The sequence below is a fragment of the Schistocerca cancellata genome, chromosome 9, assembly GCF_023864275.1.
Source record: "Schistocerca cancellata isolate TAMUIC-IGC-003103 chromosome 9, iqSchCanc2.1, whole genome shotgun sequence".
In the NCBI taxonomy this organism is placed as follows: domain Eukaryota; kingdom Metazoa; phylum Arthropoda; class Insecta; order Orthoptera; family Acrididae; genus Schistocerca; species Schistocerca cancellata.
In genome coordinates this window covers 403,959,240-403,980,880 of record NC_064634.1, presented here as the reverse complement: position 1 = coordinate 403,980,880, position 21,641 = coordinate 403,959,240, and the positions used below count along the sequence as shown (strand labels likewise).

The following is a 21,641-nucleotide window of genomic DNA, read 5'->3' as shown; positions in this document are numbered from 1 at the left end:
TGGGACAGAAATCAATAGATATGCTGTAGAAACTCCCTCCCCAATCCTCGAAGTGTATTACTCTAATGAAGGAGTGCAAACTACAAGAACTGAAGGTCTCCAATTGCCTCTTACACTACTGGACATTAAAATTGTTACACCACGAAGATGACATGCTACAGACACGAAATTTAACCTACAGGAAGAAGATACCGTGATATGCAAATGATTAGCTTTTCGGAGCATTCACACAAGGTTGGCACCGGTGGTGACACCTACAACATGCTGACATGAGGAAAGTTTCCAACCGATTTCTCATACACAAACAGCAGTTGACCGGTGTTGCCTGGTGAAACGTTGTTGTCATTCCTCGTGTAAGGAGCAGAAATACGTACCATCACGTTTCCGACTTTGATAAAGGTCGGATTTTAGCCTATAGCGATTGCGGTTTATCGTATCGCGACATTGCTGCTCGCGTTGGTCTAGATCCAATGACTGTTAGCAGAATATGGAGTCGGTGGGTTCAGGAGGGTAATACGGAACGCTGTGCTGGATCCCAACAGCCTCGTATCACTAGCAGTCGAGATGCAGGCATCTTATCCACATGGCTGTAATGGATCATGCAGCCACGTCTTGATCCCTGAGTCGACAGATGAGGACGTTTACAGGACAACAACCATCTGCACGAACAGTTCGACGACATTTGCAGCAGCATGGACTATCAGCTCGGAGACCATGGCTGCGGTTACCCTTGACACTGCATCCCAGACAGGAGCGCCTGCGATGGTGTACTCAACAGCGAACCTGGGTGCACGAATGGCAAAATATCATTTTTTCGGATGAATCCAGGTTCTATTTACAGCATCATGATGGTTGCATCCGTGTTTGGCGACATCGCGGTGAACGCACATTGGAAGCGTGTATTTGTCATCGCCATACTGGCGTATCACTCAGCGTGATGGTATGGGGTGCCATTGGTTACACGTCTCAGTCACCTCTTGTTCGCATTGACGGCACTTTGAACAGTGGACGTTACATTTCAGATGTGTTATGACCCGTGGCTTTACCCTTCATTCGATCCCTGCAAAACCCTACATTTCAGCAGGATAATGCGCGACCGCATGTTGCAGGTCCTTTACGGGCCTTTCTGAATACAGAAAATGTCCGACTGCTGCCCTGGCCAGCACATTCTCCAGATCTCTCACCAATTGAAAATGTCCGGTCAATGGTGGCAGAGCAACTGGCTCGTCACAATACGCCAGTCACTACTCTTGATGAACTGTGGTATTGTGTTGAAGCTGCATGGGCAGCTGTACCTGTACACGCCATCCAAGCTCTGTTTGAGTCAATGCCCAGGCATATCAAGGCTGTTATTACAGCCAGAGGTGGTTGTTCTGGGTACTGATTTCTCAGGATCTAAGCACCCAAATGCATGAAAATGTAATCACATATCAGTTCTAGTATAATATATTTGTCCAATGAATACCCCTTTATCATATGCATTTCTTCTTGGTGTAGCAATTTTAATGGCCAGTAGTGTATATTTTGTGACCCTCGACCCTACCTCCTGTGCCAGCTGCCTTCGTCACCGTTCTTTTACTCTGTTAATTGCTTTTAGATTCAGTTCGTCCTTGTGTCTGACACACCCTACTTTTTTTTTTTAGTGGTAGCGCTATGATGAAGGCATGACCTTAAGGATTCTTTATCCTTGATGCTAGCTGATAATGAAATAATGGCTAAACTGGATTTTTTCTTGCTCCAAGATAGTGGGTGGTGCTTCCACCTTTAATGCTTGCAGAGCCCGGGGGACACTTGTGTGGCCCCACCTATCTACTGATCTCATTATTTATTTCACCTTATTTTATTACTGTCGGTCCAACTGATCGAATGGCATTTTTAGTCATTTCTGTTTTACTATTATAAATCTCCTGGCGTAGAATGCTGTCTTTCCTCCAAAACTGTCTTAGCCAGATAGATAAAGAACCTACTCACCAAGTGCGAGCAGGAGCATACGTGCGCATGCGCCCATTAAGGAAATTTGCAAGTTTCTGGGCCAGTGGCTTCTTCTTCTGACAGAAGTGTTTAAGGGAAAGGAAGAAGGATGAAGAAAAAGGATTGGCAAGGTTTAAGAAATGGTGAGAGATTGGGAAACTCGCCCAGAACCCCAGGACAGGGGAGACTTGCAGACAGGATACAAAGAAAAGACAAGGAGGAGGAGCCACTGGGTCTGAAAGCTAGCGAATTTTCGTGACCTTTGTATATGTGTCGCTTGGTGAGTAGACTTTTTATGTGTCCATTTAAATTGCATTTTCAAATATTGATCATTTTCCTTAACCCATTAGTGCCGAAATGAATTATTTCGTGATTTAAAAAAAAAAATTGTGTTATTATGTCCGTAAAAGGCATAAATTACACAACAGAGTTGTTTTGATGAAAGTCATTACCGCTATTAGCGAGATATTTGATGTTGCCATATGGCAATGCTATGCGCTTTCACTACCTAAATTTATATGGATTACAACTTCAACTAAAATAAGCAGGTTATTGAAATTTCTTATTACATATACAAGTTATGTGCAAATTTATTATTCAGTCTTCATCATACAATTGATACTTTATAACACAGTACAATTAATAATCAAAAATCAAATCTTGAACTCGGCATTATTTTACACGGAATGGAATAAAACAGTCAATACACAATTCCACATTACACTTTGAACACATTGTTCTCACAATAGATTTACAGTCCTTGTGTGCACACCTTTTCTTCTTCTTTCCTTCTCTGTGCTGGACGAGGTGGTCAGTCTTATCAAATCTACCGTATTTACTCGAATCTAAGCCGCACTTTTTTTCCAGTTTTCGTAATCCAAAAAACCGCCTGCGGCTTAGAATCGAGTGCAAAGCAAGCGGAAGTTACGAAAAATGTTGGTACGTGCCGCCACAACTAACTTCTACCGTCGAATATATGTAGCGCTACGCAGGCATGCTTTGTAGGCACAAAGATAAATACTGGCGCCAAAACCTCTGCGTCAGTAAATAAATTAAAAAAAAAAAAAAAGTGGAAGACGAGCTTTTTTTCTCCGCCGCGAGTTTCGACCACTGCATTTTCATACATTATCCAATGAAGTAAATACAAATTCTGTATTGATCATCTTCGAATGTAGCACAATTTCAGTGTGCTACGAAAATCTGACTGGCAAGACTGTTTGGGATGTTTGTCAATATGGCCAACTCTACGTTCTGAATTTTTTCCTATCTGTGAGAAGAGATGGTTGCTAATAGGAACCTGATGAAATTTGAATCACATACAGTATTCTCTTCACCATAAGAATAATACGAATGTAAACATTTTGCCATGTATTCTTTCGTGTTTGCTGCTATCTCATTTAAATCCTGTCTGCCTAATAAACTACGAAACTCGAGAGAGAGAACAGCAAACGCGGAAGGATATACGTATCGCGTCATCTTTATATTCGTGTTATTCTAATGCCTAATAGTGATACAGTCAGAAATGAAGCACGGCAAGTGACTAGATTTTTAAATCTAAGATGGCTCTAATTTCTGTGCAGAATTTGATGTAATAAAGAAGCGGCCGCAAAGATTTTCAAACGGAGAAAAATTTTCGCCTAACTCTCGTTCAGAACATGTTCTATCATACGCAGTCTATTATTTTGTTCTTGTTGATCATTATCAAAGAAAGCAGCAGTGTAAGTAACAACAAATAGCAGTCTCTTGCCATTGTTTCGCTAATGAGACGATTCCTCTGTCTTTTTTTTTTTTTTTTTTTTTTTTTTAATTGTGCGCGGCGGTAGCGCGCACAAAAGCAAGCCATGCCGCGAGCCGCGACAGGCCGTAAACATGCACTATCAGAATGCGACAAACAATGCATGACACAGTGCAGTAATGCATTTTCAGCTTAAGAGTGACGCAAACACCTATAACAAAGAAAATGGCACTTATCAGATCAAAGCAAAATAAGCAATCGATTCAAACCAGACGAAGCACGTGAAAAAGGAAGGATACCCGTATAAATACGGACGGAGCGCTTGATGCATAGCAATGGATACCTGGTAAAGCTTAACTGCTAAGCTTACGACTCGAACCAAACTACTGTAGCTGTATTGTCATTCATTCGACCTAAATTGTGTCTCATATTACAATGGACCAACTTTGTTTCGATTTGGAGGTGCGGCCTAAAACTTTTCTCTCCCCTTGAATTTCGAGTCTCAAATTTCAGGTGCGGCTTAGATTCGGGAAATTTTTTTTTCCCTTTATTTCGAGTCTCATTTTTCAGGTGCGGCTTAGATTCGAGTGCGGCTTAGATTCGAGTAAATACGGTAATTGAATCTGATATGCGGCTGTCGGAACATGCGCTTGATGCAGATGGTCTCCCGGCTCCTTTTTGTAAAGCAAGTACACTGTTGCTACTTCTCTCTTGAAATCAAGCTGAGAAATAGTTTGGTTTCTTGCTTCATTATACAAAATCCAACTGTTTTGTATGGTGACATCTAACATCCATGTAAAGAGACACCAGTACCATTTCTTGCTTCTTGCTGCAATGCGATAGCATGCTAGATTCTGATCCATCTGATCAGTACTTCCCATATATGTATTATATTTGGCTACCAGTTTTGGTCTGGGAATCATTATATTTCACTTTTTTAGTTGCGAGAATCTCTTGACTTGGCCAACTTCTTGTGCACCACATGAAGAAGAGATCATTGTGACAACTGAGTTGTCCAGCCACTGCACATACAATAATCCATCATTCTTCTCTATTGCTGTCTCAAAATATCGCCGATCTTTCTTGGAAAATAATTTTGTGGCTCAACAAACACATCACCTTCAGTATCGTCACTATAAAGAATCTCCAGCACCTCAGAAAGCGAGAAACCTCTTCTAAAACAAAAAAGAGAAAATTTGTCCTTTTACTGAGTACAAGCGCCTAGTGTTGCCATATGGCAACACTGATGTTCAAACGGCCTAAACGTAATTTATTTCACAGCAAGCAGTAGCTTCCAACGAATATATATGTAAGTATTTAAAGCACAACCATACTAAAAAACCAAATTATATATCGTAAGTTACTGTGTAAAACATACTTACTCGAACTTGCACTCCATTTTTCTTCGTCATTCAGCAAACGACGACTTCAGACAGTGCTTACGCCGCAGAATTTAAATGTATTGTTAAAACTGTTGCATTGTAGTGATCTTTACAGTCTTGCAGAACGGAATTCAGTGCTGCCAACACTCTTGCTTCGTTGATGTCACGGAATCAACGATTTTAAAAAAGTGTTACAAATGGCACTAATAGGTTAATATATTAGCCCTTAATTGGGTTTATGGATGGTCATCACTATAAACCTCATCAGTACACAAATAGCTTTAAACTTACCTGGATAAGTTATAGAGTTAATGTGGTCCAAACAGAAAGTATGTAGTATTATGCTGGGTACTTCGACATGTGGTTATAGGGCTATGAGCTGCCTGATGTTGTAACTAAAGTAGCCTGTCAGGAATACGCTGCTTTAAGTTTACGACATCCATTAACAGTACGTTGTGTAATGGGTAATCTAGAGGCTGTTGTTTGTGTGGACACGAAAGTAGCAGGAAGTGAGGAACAAGGTAGCCAGTGAAATTGACAATCCAGACTAAGCACACTTAATTCATTCTTAACCCTCTGCTTACCAGAAAACCTGTATAGCATTGCCTACCAGTCAGGCCTGGTTTTTTAAATTGACACTACTTTGACTACTTACGGTGTGAATGATTTTTGAGGTATAAATATTATTTAAAATAATTTTATTTTTTAAAAATTTGCAATAAAAAAGAAATGCACATTCACTGGTGTGTTTTATTCTTATAATGAAACTTTTATTCTTATAGTGAATTTGTGTAGCAGAATGTTCTGAGTATACAGGTTGGTTGCACCTACAATGTGTAATTTGACTTTTTCTATTCCCCCCCCCTACAGAATATCCACATCTTCTCCTTTCTTTAGCTGGTGTTTCAGTGCCCTTCCTGGGTCCAGTGCTACTAATGAATTAATTGACTTGTTTACCACTGCTACTTTCTTTCCCAAATTGATGATGAAAGTCAGATGTATAATTTTTTTTTATTGGTAGCCAGCTTTATCCTAATTATGGATGCATTCATTACACATCGATCACATTGAAGAAAACCACCCATAGCCAGCATCTTGTTTTCCTCTCCACACTGTAGCATTGTATCTTCTAGTCTGGTGTGGTTGTCGAAAAATTACTTCTAGCTACATGGGCCTGCAAGGCCTGTACGAAAGGAAATGTGCTCCAACAATTTAACAAAAAGCCATAGGTAAATTTTTATAATTTTTTCCCAAAATTATGACTCTCTAGACAAACTAGGAAAAGTCATAAAATTTTATAAAAATAAAATGTGTAGTTACTAATAGAGAAAATATTAAACATGATGCCTGATGGTAGGTAAAGGGTTAATAAATTCTGTCAGATTGGCCGTTTACAGTTGTTCCAGCACAGGTTTATGTATTGCTTTAATGAGAGAGCCCGTAGGTAAGCGGTGCGTGTGCGGTGCACATATTAGTACACCACATTTTGAAAACAAACAAACACTCTCTCTCTCTCTCTCTCTCTCTCTCTCTCTCTCTCTCTCTCTCTCTCTCACACACACACACACACACACACACACACACACACACACACACACAGATACATCGTAACAATGAATTCCGTTCAGTATGTACACTTTGAGAACAGTAATGAATAAAAGTGCTGAATTTATTATGTATTTCTAAGACTACCATGAGTTATAGGGTGGTAAATATTCATACCAATGAATCGGGAGCAAAAAAATTATGTTTAAAGTGTTACTTAAAGGGGCTTCTAAGAGTCTCAGTGCTTTTCTAAAGCCCTGGGAAGTATTTGTATGGTTCTGTCAACAAGACTGTAGTGATGCATAGTCTCTAATGACATCATCAACATCCTGTACGCCTTCTACTCACTCCCCTCTCAAAAAATTACCTGGTTCATTACTTTTTACTGTAAATTAGTTTCGTTTCCCTAAGAGTTTCCCCAAATGTGGGTAACACATGTCCCATCCACCCCTTGTTTCTCCTATAAACGCAACTCTGTATTTTCTGTTCTTTTGTAAACTACTTAACAGAACAGAAAGTGTTCATCTACAGAAAACATCGTCTACTATTGACAGTGTGGGGTAGTACAGAGTAAGTGTACCTGATTCCCATTTGGGAGGACAGTGGTTCAAACCCGCTTCTTGCCATTCTGATTACTTTTTCTGTGATTTCCCAAAATCACTTAAGGCAAATGCTGTGATGGTTCCTTTGAAAGGCCATGACGTCTTACCTTCTTCCTTCTCCATCCTTCCCAAGGCCGAGCTTGTGCCCCCTTCTAATGACCTTGTTCTCGATGCGATGTTAAACATGAATCTCCTCCTCCTCCTTCATTCAGTAAGATTGACAGACAATTGAGACTGTATGTACATTGAATCCATGTGTAAAAGGGATACATAGCTGGCCTTTTGTTGTCATGTTTGATAGTTGTGGTGTTGAGTGATTAGCCTCACATTTGGTAACATGGGGATGATGCATACCATCTTTCCATCAGAGCTGTAAAGTCAATTTATTGTGTAGATTAACATGCCGAGACTGCTAGGACAGAGGACAATTGTTCTGACCATACTGAAATAAACTGAAGAGAAATGATGACACAAGTAACCGACTATTGTTTCAGGTATGACCGCCGTGAAGAGGCTCAGCTGGCAATAAACAACCTTAATGGTGTTATTCCTGAGGATGGTACTGAACCTCTTACGGTGAAAGTTGCTGAAGAGCATGGTAAGCAGAAGGCAGCTTATTATGCAGGATGGCAGGCAGGCTTCAATCAAAGCAGAGGTGAGAAACTCCCTGATCCATTAGTTATAAACAGATGTTAAAATGCATTTTTGCAGAATATAACAAGTAAATCGTAATCATTATTTTGATTCACCATTTGCTCATGTTTTCCAGCTGTTCATATGTCATTGCTGCCTGTTTGTGAAGTAGTTGTCACATTTAGTGCTCCAGTTTTGGGTGTTGTAAAGCATTTTATTGTAAATAATTCTAGAAATCATCACATACAATTTGGTTTTGTTATTTAAAGTAGTGTTTAGTTAATGGCCTAATAATTTTAGAGATTATTGTATTGGCATATGGATATTATGCAACACAGAACACATAGGAAACAATAAAAGAGACTGGCAGTTTATTTGTGATACATACTGAATAACCTTATCTGAGAGGGGCTGTGAGGTTTAATTTAGTTTATTGGAGTATAAAAAAATATGGGGCATGATATAATACATGCTGTTACATGAGACTGCTGCGAAGCTTTTTTCTTAAGAGAGAGCAGGATTAGAGCTTGTCGACTGAATGATTTATTTATCCAGAACTAGTTATGAGTTGAACCACGTCCTCAGTCCCTAGCATATATGTCTTGTGTAACATAGCACACTTCATCAGAAGTGTCTCAAAGTTGCACACAAAATATGGGTTTCTGCTCAAACTTCCTCGTGACAAACCTGTAAATCTCCACAAGAAATATGCCATCTGCTGGGACCTGACACTAATTGCAAATAAATACAGTGTTCATTCAGCAAAAGTGCTTTGTCTTCCTTTTTCTAAATATTGTTGGAGAAGACCTCAATAAGCCAGTTGTTATTTGTTGTTTCATTCAATAATCTGTTGGCAAATGACAGTCACCGAGTGAGTGTACTGAGTTCCTTCGTGGATGAAATAGTGATCCTGCCCGCACTCTTTCTTCTGCCTTACTACGTAGTTTTGAAATTCAGTCTGTCATGAATGAAATAAGGGTTTCTTATGCTACATTTACATGCAACACGAATTCCAGAAGATGAAAATCACATGCCAGAAACTAATTTTTGCCTACTAGTTGACATATTAAGCCTTAAATTGATGTTGCTAGTCCGATCAGATATCAGTTTTTCAATTATCATTTGTTTAATGCAAGTGATGTTAAAAATCTGGTGTAATGATTTCTGATTTAGTTAGCACTACGGCTGTTCCTCTTCAATTAAGTATATGATGTGCGTAACTTTTTGCATCAACAAGAAATCCTTGTTTTACTAGGATGGATCAAATGTAAATGAAATTTTTGTTTTGAATGGTTTTATTTTTTCATTTGGTGTTGTGACATAATCAAGTATACATCACTTTTGTGTATAACCTCCTGTTTTTAAAATGCACTTAGCCTACCTCGTTGCATGTTCTTGATGGTATTATCGTTAAAGGACTGGGGCCATGTCCAGCCAGTTCTGCTGGAAGTCTTCCATGGCAGTGTCATTGCCCTATACTTTTCGTAGCAGTGCTTCCTCAAATGATCCAAAGATATGAAAAATCTCAGAGCCATAGGTCTGGGATGTAAGGGGGTTGGTTGAAGAGCATTCATTTTCTCTCTGACTATTTCTGGTGAGTGAGAGCTGCAGTGTGGTGACAGGCGTTATGTATCCCACTGGCTACGAACACAAATGAGATGCTTACAGTAAAGTTCAGACTGATGCAGAACTCATTCACAAATGGTACAAGGTGGGAGACAGGAATGTGCGACACCACATAGGAAGTTTGCATGCCAACTAATTCCAGGATGGATGCCAAGTCGTAAACAATGAGGAATTAGTCCCTGTGTTAAACAAATTGAAATCAGAACCCACAGCAAGATAATCAGCACATTACTAGAGGGTGTCTGGAAAGCAGGGACGAATAGTTTCTTTTTTTTTTTTTTTTTACACATTAAGTAACTTCTTCCATATATGTTTGAAAATATATTCTCCTTGTGACCACCCAAGGCTGTGCAGCAATGAGTAATGCGTTCATTAAAGTCCTCAATGACGCATTCACAAAAATCTGGTGGTATGCCATTAATAATCCTTTTAATTTCATCCTACAGTTGGTGTATTGTTGGTGGTTTTTTCACGTATAGCTTTTGATGTTACGTATCCCCACAAAAAAAGTGACAAGGTGTAAGAGCGCATGATCTGGCAGGCCATTCCCGGTTACTATGGAAAAATTTTTTGAGGGAGAGCAGTTGTTTCAAGGGATGAGTGACATATTGCACCGTCTTGTTGAAACCAAAAAATTGCCATTTTCATCAATAAGAGGAAAAACCAATCAGAGAGCATGTTTCGGTAACGTTCGCCATTAACATTGATGGCAGCTCCCTCATCGTTTTCAAAAAAGTACAAGCCGATCACGCCCCCTGCCCAGAACCCACACCACACGGTCGTGCATTGTGGAGACATCTCATCTTCCACAGTCACTTGCAGATTTTCATTACCTCAAATTCTGCAGATCTACTTATTGGTGAACCTACTGAGGTGGAAGTGCACCTCATCTGAGAAGATTATTCCTTTTCTGAAGTTTTTGTTCTGATTGTCAAGCCAAGACCCATTGCGCGAACTGATGTCGCTTTCCATGATCTGCAGGGTCTGTGTAAGTTGAATCTTGTACACATGCATTTTCAGATCTTTTGAAAGGATTTCATGCAGTGAACTTGGTGATAAATTCAATTGTTGAGCTTTTCTGTGAACCGATTTTCTGGAGCTTACACTCACAGCAGTGTTTTCTTGTGTTCCAATAGAATATGGCCATCGTGTTTTCTTAACATTTGAAGCAGAACACGTGGTTTCTAACTTCCGGGTCAACTTCCAAATTAATGATTTGGTTGGAGCAGCATTACGTACAAGTGTCACACACAATTCACGAACAATTGCTGTGGGATTTCCACTGTTTTTGTAATAAGTTTTTGTTATTTGGATACATTGCTCAGTTGTCACCTGCTCCATGATGAAAATAAACATCAAACTACAATGCTCACCACACAAAAGCTATTAGGCTACTAATGGGAAGAATTGCAGCTAACAAACATGGAAAAACCACAGCTGCCAACTTTCATATGACAAAATATCACAAAATTTGTTATAATGGCACATACTCAGGTGCTTCATGTTAGTATGTGAACAGCTTTTCGACTGTGTTGTATGCTTATTTTAAAGCAGCCGAGAAAAATAAGGTTTGCCCATCTGAATTGAGCCCTCTGGCAGCTTCTACATGTACATGGCTCAGTGTGTATTGTCCACCCCCTACTAAGGCGACAAATTGATTCCACCTCCATGTCACTGCCCATCAGTGGAATAACCTTGTCACTGCTTGGCAAAGATACAACAGTGTAGAGGAATGTTGTATCAATTGTGGAATAACCTTGTCACTGCTTGGCAAAGATAAAACAGTGTAGAGGAATGTTGTATCAATTGATCGTGTCATTCGTTGAATTAAGGAAGTTTAATTTCATTCAAAAGGTCACAGTATATGTCATGCCGATAATATGGTGCTTGTACAAAAAAAATCAAAGGTCAATATGCATAACACCACACTGGTCAGAAATACATAGTATCTTGCCAGCTACATTATAGTGCTGGCTTTCACTGGCATTGCCTCACCCTTCCTTCGACACTTTTTAGTGTCCTGTTTTGACTTGGGTATGTAGTGGTGTATCCGTGTTTTATCACTGGTCACATTACGTCTTAAAAATGTTGACCCTTCAGGCAATAATGTTTCTGTAAACTTCACATATTTTACTTCTTTTATTCAGGCAAAAGTTAAGAGAACCACCAGATGTGTAGTCTATGGTCTATGGTGTCCTAGTTCCTTTGTAATGATAGCTTGACTGCTGCCATAATTTAATTAGATGGGAGAAGCAATTTTAAATACTGTCTTAATAGATCACAAATAGTATTAATTGGTAAGGCATGCTGTTGGTCGATAGTTGTGGTTGTCATTTTCAACCTATTTATGGCTTTTTTGAACTCATACCAAGTGAACTCATAAGATTGGCAAGTGTTTCATCACTGACCTGTGCTCTCAATCTCTGCAAAATTTCTGTGGGTTTCACACCTTCATGAGTAAAATATGTGTTGATCATGATGATATGTGTTGTGCAGTTGTACAATGCTCCTGAGTTGCTCAGAGATTGAGAGCAGTACTAATGGATGAGTCTGTGAAGGCAAACCTTTCTCTTCAACTTGTACACTCAGAACAAAGTCTAATTTATAGTCCAGTCAAATTGCAGATATACCTTGCAAAAGGTTGGGTAGAAGATTTTATTTTTTTAACTCGTTCATATTGTTGGAAGGGTTACAAAACCAAGTTTTGCCAACAAAATTTCTCTTGGGAAAACTTTCTGCAGTCAAAAAACTTCAAAAATTTCGGACTTTTTTCAGTTTTTTCAAAATATCTCATTTGCTCCTATTGTTTTAACGTCTATTTTCTTTTTTAAAGAGCACAAAATTCTCTACAAATTTGGTTCTTACCGTTTTTTTCTACTCCCAGTATCTAAGGCGCTACAGCACGTCAAAAAATACCAATTTTTCAAATTTTGAGCATAGTGGCAAGATACCTTATTTTTGAACACTATTTTTTCAGTTTCTGTTTGTGTAGTATAAATACATTATACATCATGCCATAGTGGCAAGATACCTTATTTTTGAAAACTATTTTTTCAGTTTCTGTTTGTGTAGTATAAATACATTATACATCATGCTATATGTTGGAATTTACCACCTCACTTTCAGGTATTCAGTTTCTCTGCATGCAACATGAGGATTGCTGGGCACCCAATTATTGTGATTCTTACATCACTACCTGAAGTTCACTATGGGCCACCTCAGCCCTGGTATTTGTGAAACTATAAATATAAAAATACATCATTAAGACACACACACACACACACACACACACACACACACACACACACACACACACAAAGTAAATTGTCTCAGGAAACTGAACTATTATTAGTGCAATAGGCAACCTAATTAGGTAGGTAATTATTCTTGTGTATAAAGGCCACACAGTTGACATTAAAAACAAGTAGCTTTATTACAATTAAAATGCATTGTCAGTTACTAAAAAATGTTGACAGTTCTGGGTGTGTAATATTTGTAATATCGCACTTTAGCACAATTGAGACAGGTATGAGCATCACTTCCAACATTTTGATGGGCCAGGTTCCTCAGTGTCACCGGAAATACCTTGAGTTACGGATTCAGGGTCTGTACATAGAGTTGATCCCAGATTGACCTCTTCTTTAAACAGTGAGTCAGCCTCAGCAAGTTCGTTGATTTCGTCAGCCGTTTCCTCAACATCCTCCATAACATCTTCTTCACTGTCTTCATATAAAAATTTTGGCACATTTTCACAGTTGACCCCAATACATTTCTCGCAAATTGAAGAACATTTCAAAAGCACTTTTCTACAGGAGCACGCTCCGCCACAGTTCAGCTTGCATGAGCATGAAACAATGTGAAGAAGTGCTTCAGGTGCTGAATCTTAGCTCATTATAACGAATATTGGACCGTGGTCACTGTGATTCCAGCCCCATTTATCAGGAGGTTTCCAGTTTCCCATCCAACTTTGGACTTGTTGGTAAGTCCGCAACGAATGATGTTGTGCAGCATCTTGTTTGTGTAGGTGGCAACCATGCAAGATTCAGTTTGCTTTTTGTGGCAGACTTGGCGAATAGCTGGTACCGCAAATGGTCTAGTGTGTGGGAACTGCTGACACCTCCACTATACAATGCGATAGTAACCTGTTCTCCTGCTGTTATTATTTCTTCACGGGTAGCATGTGGTTTATTGAACGTGCAAAGCGCTGAGGTTAGGTGTTCATTTTTCGCAACAATATTGAAGCACTTAATTTTTCCTTGACCAAAAAAAGCGAATGTTGCGTCACATCCGCTAAAGGCGTGAATGAACAGAATATATTCACTGTCAAACTTGTAAGATGCAGTGGAAAACCACTTGTCTTCTGCATTTCCTCTTCCTGGCTATAAGAAAAATAAGTTTTCACTGCCTTACCCCAAACTGGTCATGAGCAAAAGCAGGTCAACATATTCTCCTACAATGACAACACCTCCAAAATCTTTGGTTCTTGAAATGGCAGATGTTACAATTATAACGTCAGCATCTTCTTGTGCCTGGCTTTGAAGGTGTTTCAGCTATCACCACATCGTCACCATATTTCCGGAAAAGGCGAACTTTGACAGTTCGAATATCAGGACGAGGTGATGTGGGTATTTGCTCTAACAGATTGTCCATAGAAAATTGACGTTCTTCCGTATTGGTTTCCAGGTAGGCAAATATAACCTCCATGCCTTCATCTACTTGTGTTGCAGGTTGGTAACCTCGATTCTGTCCAGTAGCTGAAACACCGTGAAAGAACTTTCTGTAGCAAAATCTGTGGTATTACCCATCTGCAGCAACCAAATCATTTACATTTTGAATCCGCTCTATCACTTGTTGACCAAATTCATCACCACGTCGTTTAGCCTGTTCTAATACTGTCGATTGCACTTCCAATTTCATTACTTTGTAAACAAAATTTCGTTTGGCATATGGCAATCTTAACTGCTTGGTTAAAATGTCATCAGAATTTCCTTTTGCAAATAAGAAGCATTTCTCTTTGAAATTGAACTGACCTTTTTCCTGCGACCGACGTAGCATGCCTGTTGGTTCCTGAGGATGTCGAAGGCCAGCTGCTATCATTCTCTCATTAATGTACTTCTTGTAGCATGCTTCATGCAACATCACTTCACTGAGTATTTTCAAAAAACGGGTGGGCAGACTCCCTGCGTTTAGCACTACAATCGATAAGTGTGCTCAGTCCTTTCTTTTTCACAAATGGTTCAAATGGCTCTGAGCACTATGGGACTATGGGACATCTATGGTCATCAGTCCCCTAGAACTTAGAACTACTTAAACCTAACTAACCTAAGGACATCACACACATCCATGCCCGAGGCAGGATTCGAACCTGTGACCGTAGCGGTTCCAGACTGAAGCTCCTAGAACCGCACGGCCACACCGGCCGGCTTCTTTTTCACATTACGTCCACCACTCACCACAGTTTTTTTGCAAATGAAACACAAATTCATGTCAGACATACTCATTTTCAGCACCACAACATATACTGAATGGAAGCGACTCCAAACTGTAGGACCCTTATTGTTGTGTGCTAATAGCTGTCAGTGTGCTGTGAACAATCACCAGAGATAATCGCCTTCCGCCCGCCAAAGAATAAATATGCTTTTGTCCGCTAAAGAACTATTCCTACATACTTTTTCTTATAACTGATCATTAACGTCAATTAACTGTAGAAAATGTATGGCACCTGCATGCAATCGTATTACATATTGCAACATAAATAAACTTCACGCAATCCGTCGTGAATGTGTTCGTAGTTACTGAATATGATGCTGTTTGTCCTGGCCCTGCAGCAGAGTGAGATGGTAAATTCCAATGAATGACATGATGAGTAATATGTTTGTACTACACAAATAGAAACTGAAATAACAGTGTTCAAAAATTAGATAATTTGCCACTTTGCTCGAAATTTGAAAAATTGGTATTTTTTGACATGCTGTAGCGCCTTAGATACTGGGAGTAGAAAAAAATGGTAAGAATCAAATTTGTAGAGAATTTTGTGCTCTTTAAAAAAGAAAATAGACGTTAAAGTGATAGGAGCAAATGAAACTGAGATATTTTGAAAAAACTGAAAAAGGTTCAAAATTTTCAAAGTTTTTTGACTGCAGAAAGTTTTCCCAAGAGAAATTTTGTTGGCAAAACATGGTTTTGTAACCTTTCCAACAATATGAACGAATTAAAAAAATAAAATCTTCTACCCCACCTTTTTCAAGGTACAGGCTTTTTTTCTGACAGTTTCACTGGACTTATATTCGATCCACCCAAAAAAAAAAACTTTTGCAGAGTACTATAAATTATCAGGAGCAATCAAGCCCAGGTATATTGTATGCTCTTTCTGGTTGTACAACACATACCAATTTTTCTCTTTCTTACTTTAATGGATTTTTGTCTTTTTTGCTCTTTACTTCCATATTTGACTTAAGATGAAACCACGTTTCATGAAAAATAGGGAGTTTTGAAATGGCCTTAATTACAAACATAACTCATATCATCATCTTATATTAATGAACAGTTGCAGGTGACATTTGTCTACTTGGACACATGTTACATAGTGCTTACAGGTGCTGAAATTACTTTACTGGGCCGAGTTTTCCCATGCTTTCGTGCTGTGTCTTCAATGAATTGCTTCACTGCCTTTTAATTCTGCTCTTATTGTTTCAACTTCAGATAGAGTTTTACACCACACTAGACAGTAGTATAAGTTACAACAGCAGTCTTTTAACTATCTTTCCTGCTGATATTGGTATATTCCGCAGCTGCATCAGCTGATTTGTCATCTGCTGTTTCATTCATGGATGATAACGTCAACTTTTTGTTCAAATCTGTGCTGACTGAATTTTTTTGTATTTTCACTTCGTTCATGCTTCAAAGTTCCAAAGTAACTCTCCTCCAGTAGTTATAACACATTTCTTGTGTAGTGCATGGCCTTTCTAGTCTTCTAATGCCACAATATTAGACATCAATGCCACAGCAGCATAAGCAAACTGACCACATGGTCTAACGGTTAGTGTTTTTCAGTAGTAATGCCAGGGTCCCAAATTTGATTCTGGGTCATCACCTCACATTTTTCCCTGATGGAAAAATGTAGAAGGAAGTCCAGTCGGTCTTGTTAGGTTAACTGAAAAGCTGCTTCAATATAAAAGAACTGAAATTGACAAATAATTTGCCAAAATAGTGTTGCATTGAAATGCTTTCATAAGGTTGGGTGTAACATGACATTTATTTAATAGCAGTGTCAGTGTTAGTTTTCCACTTAAAGATTGAGATGCTTTCCATATTAAGGCTATGGATCTTATTCTTTGCAAGATTCCAGATCAGTACTATAAGATTTAGGTCTGGATGGTGTGGTGGCAGTAAGAGGGCAGCCATTTTCTTGTGAAATTTTGTCACAAGAATGAAGAGGAGAAAACCCTTGGCTTTCCTTGTTCTTAAGTAGTTCAAAGTTTTTCTGTTATAGTCATAGAGGAAAAATGACATGAAACAAAACTGTTTATTCACAACAATGAACATTACATATTCTCGAAATATTGGCGGTTGAATCAGTGACCAGTGCGGAAAATATATTTGTTTTAGTCTGTAGTTGCAATGTTTTATTTACCTACTGGCTACCAGTTTCGGTATAGTACCATCCTCAGGCCATCCTATAATCAAAAACCCGCAGCACATAGTTAAAATACTAGTGTGAGAAACATTTACAAATTTTTTACCTGTAATAGGAAACTAGTGATATGAAGTACAACCTTAAAATATGTAGGTAGCCCCTCTCCTCTGGCATACGGCTGTCACACTTGCTTCCCAAGCAAGTGTGTCGATTACTAAAAGTAAAAGTCAATGTTCAGTTTTAAATAGATACAAATTGCAGCCAGCAGTGGTAAGACTGTCTTTGTTTTTGTTCTTAAAAAAGAGTAGCATTGTAAACAACATATAAAGAATAAAAGTAGCATAACATATGAAATTTATGAAATTACATAATAAAACAGTGAGAATAACGGTCCTCATTGTAATTAATCATTACAAGAAACATAGCATGTATTGATAGCCACATTTACGTTGACAGTTCATATATGGTTTATGTCACTAAATGTTGCCTGGCACAGTTGTTTGCCATTAATCTTCACACTATTTCAGTTATTCACAGTGCAATGTGTGAGATTCCAAAGTTCATCTAGGTAAATTACTGGCGTGTTTAATCCTGGTGCTTCATTTTTTCATAAAAAATCTAAGGTAGTTTGCTCTTTCTGCAAATGTATTCTCTCATTCACATGACACATTCATCATGGCACTTTTTGAAATCAGATCCCATAGATGGATCAGTTGTCCTCAGTTTCTTTGCTAAGGAAGTCCAGAGTCATCTGACAACAGCAGTGAAGTTTTTGCAAATATGGTATTTCCTTGTGGTGTTTATAATGCTGCACAAATCTGCCTAGTAACACATTTGTGTATATCATCAATGAAGTATTTACTGCCAATGTTTAATTCCTGTGCTACATAGGTGACATTAATTGCAAGTTGTTGTGGCCTCCCACAAAGATATTTTCCTTGATCATTTTTCACATTTACATTGCTAGGTAACAAGCACTACTTTTGAATTGGAATCTAACTGTGATTTGTGATATGACCAAGTTATTTACCACTACGACCAGGTAACCAGTTCATCTTGCCAAGTAATATGTACACATATTTATTTGTACATTATGCTCAAAGAGTTTGCGTAGAGCATCAGTGACACATTTTTGAACTGGAGTAACCACGTGGCTGGTACTGTCTGTTGTTTTCAGCAGTAACAACAATAAGAGAACAAGGTGCAAAGCAACAAGAATTGGATAGTTCGTCAGTTTTTATATTTTGATGTATTTTTTAGAACAGGTTTTTGTGATCAGTAAAATTTTTTATCATTTATGTATTTGTATTTCTTCTCTGTGGAAAACAGTCATATTCACTCCACTTTTAATTTGTGCTCAGCACCCAGTTAGCTCCCGCTCATCCAAACCACTGCACAATGCTGCCATCATTCTCAAGCACACATTGTGTGACAAAGATGTAGGCAGAACAGTTTTACACAAAATGGAAATGTTAGTGCTGTTGCCAAAACAAAGTACAATACATTATTGTAGCTTTTGGAGTAGTTAGTTCCTTCCTCAGGGAGGAAAGATGTATAGATAAGAAAGATTAGAAAGAAGCAACAAGTCACTAAAACCCTTGGATGAGAGGTCCCCATATTTTATGATGGTGAGGGGAAATGAAGCTCAAATATTTAAAATTATAAGCTATTAAATTTCTCTTTTCTCAGCTTCAGGTTTTCAGTTATAGCTCTTGTAAACATAGTTTGCACCTTTCCACTTTCCATTCATTCCCTCTCTTTCTCTGCTTTTTATTCTCCCTTTCCCCCTGTCTAATAGTCTCTTCTTGTTCTCAATTTGCTTGCTTCTCTAACTTCTCTGTGTTCTGTCCTTTTGGGTCATTATATTCCCTCTCTCTCTTTTTTTGTTTGCTGCTCTCTCATTTTCTCTTCATCCATTTGTTCTCTCTCTTTCTTCCCTTACCTCCAATTTCTCTAAAAGTATGTTCCTCATGTACAATCCTTTCCTGCTTTCTGCAATCCATCTTTGCATTTTAATTTGTATATGGATGCTATCCCCCCATGAACCATGGACCTTACCGTTGGTGGGGAGGCTTAAGTACCTCAACGATACAGATAGCCGGACCGTAGGTGCAACCACAACGGAGCGGTATCTGTTGAGAGGCCAGACAAACGTGTGGTTCCTGAAGAGGGGCAGAAGTCTTTTCAGTAGTTCCAGGGGCAACAGTCTGGATGATTGACTGATCTGGCCTTGTAACACTAACGAAAACGGCCTTGCTGTTGTAGTACTGCGAATGGCTGAAAGCAAGGGGAAACTGTAGCCGTCATTTTTCCTGAGGGCATGCAGCTTTACTGTATCATTAAATGATGATGGCGTCCTCTTAGGTAAAATATTCCGGAGGTAAAATAGTCCCCCATTCGCATCTCCGTGCGGGGACTACTCAACATGACGTCGTTATCAGGAGAAAGAAAACTGGCGTTCTACAGATCAGAACACGGAATGTCAGATCCCTTAATCGGGCAGGTAGGTTAGAAAATTTAAAAAGGGAAATGGATAGGTTAAAGTTAGATATAGTGGGAATTAGTGAAGTTCAGTGGCAGGAGGAACAAGACTTTTGGTCAGGTGAATACAGGGTTATAAATACAAAATCAAATAGGGGTAATACAGGAGTAGCTTTAATAATGAATAGGAAAATAGGAGTGCAGGTAAGCTACAAACAGCACAGTGAACGCATTATTGTGGCGAAGATAGACACGAAGCCCACGCCTACTGCAGTAGTAAAAGTTTATATGCCAACTGGCTCTGCAGATGATGAAGAAATTGATAAAATGTATGATGAGATAAAAGAAATTATTCAGGTAGTGAAGGGAGACGAAAATTTAATAGTCATGGGTGACTGGAATTCGACAGTAGGAAAAGGAAGAGAAGGAAACGTAGTAGGTGAATATGGATTGGGGCTAAGAAATGAAAGAGGAAACCGCCTGGTAGAATTTTGCACAGAGCATAACTTAATCATAGCTGACACTTGGTTCAAGAATCATGAATGAAGGTTGTATACATGGAAGAACCCTGGAGATACTAGAAGGTTTCAGATAGATTATATAATGGTAAGACAGAGATTTAGGAACCAGGTTTTAACTTGTAAGACATTTCCAGGGGCAGATGTGGACTCTGACCACAATCTATTGGTTATGAACTGTAGATTAAAACTGAAGAAACTGCAAAACGGTGGGAATTTAAGGAGATGGGACCTGGATAAACTGAAAGAACCAGAGGTTGTAGAGAGTTTCAGGGAGAGCATAAGGGAACAATTGATAGGAATGGGGGAAAGAAATACAGTAGAAGAAGAATGGGTAGCTCTGAGGGATGAAGTAGTAAAGGCAGCAGAGGATCAAGTAGGTAAAAAGACAAGGGCTAGTAGAAATCCATGGGTAACAGAAGAAATATTGAATTTAATTGATAAAAGGAGAAAATATAAAAATGCAGTAAATGAAGCAGGCAAAAAGGAATACAAAGTCTCAAAAATGAGATCGACAGGAATTGCAAAATGGCTAAGCAGGGATGGCTAGAGGACAAATGTAAGAATGTAGAGCCTTATCTCACGAGGGGTAGGATAGATACTGCCTACAGGAAAATTAAAGAGACCTTTGGAGAAAAGAGAACTACTTGCATGAATATCAAGAGCTCAGATGGAAACCCAGTTCTAACCAAAGAAGGGAAAGCAGAAAGATGGAAGGAGTATATAGAAGGTCTATACAGGGGCGATGTTCTTGAGGACAATATTATGGAAATGGATGAGGATGTCGATGAAGATGAAATGGGAGATACGATACTGCGTGAAGAGTTTGACAGAGCACTGAAAGATCCAAGTTGAAACAAGGCCCCTGGAGTAGACAACATTCCATTAGAACTACTGATAGCCTTGGGAGAGCCAGTCCTGACAAAACTCTACCATCTGGTGAGCAATATGTATGAGACAGGCGAAATTCCCTCAGACTTCAAGAAGAATATAATATTTCTAATCCCAAAGAAAGCAGGTGTTGACAGATGTGAAAACTACCGAACCATCAGTTTAATAAGTCACAGCTGCAAAATACTAACGCGAATTCTTTAGAGACAAATGGAAAAACTGGTAGAAGCCGACCTCGGGGAAGATCAGTTTGGATTCCGTAGAAATGTTGGAACACGTGAGGCAATACTGACCCTACAACTTATCTTATAAGAAAGATTAAGGAGAGGCAAACCTACGTTTCTAGCATTTGTAGACTTAGAGAAAGCTCTTGACAGTGTTGACTGGAATACTCTCTTTCAAATTCTGAAGGTGGCAGGGGTAAAATACAGGGAGCGAAAGGCTATTTACAATTAGTACAGAAACCAGATGGCAGTTATAAGAGTCGAGGGGTATGAAAGGGAAGCAGTGGTTGGGAAGGGAGTGAGACAGGGTTGTAGCCTCTCCCCAATGCTATTCATTCTGTATATTGAGCAAGCAGTGAAGGAAACAAAAGAAAAGTTCGGAGTAGATATGGAGAAG

General features: G+C 38.9%; 1 protein-coding gene across 3 annotated transcripts in view; it reads left to right on the top strand.

The window, feature by feature from the left end:
- LOC126100734 (protein sex-lethal-like) overlaps positions 1–21,641 on the top strand; it is a 92,012-nt gene that overhangs the window by 48,904 nt on the left and 21,467 nt on the right. For all 3 annotated transcript variants that reach the window (XM_049911354.1, XM_049911356.1, XM_049911355.1), the window contains exon 5: positions 7,730–7,890. In XM_049911354.1, the coding sequence (XP_049767311.1) occupies positions 7,730–7,890 (161 nt within the window). The remainder of the gene's footprint in view (positions 1–7,729; positions 7,891–21,641) is intronic.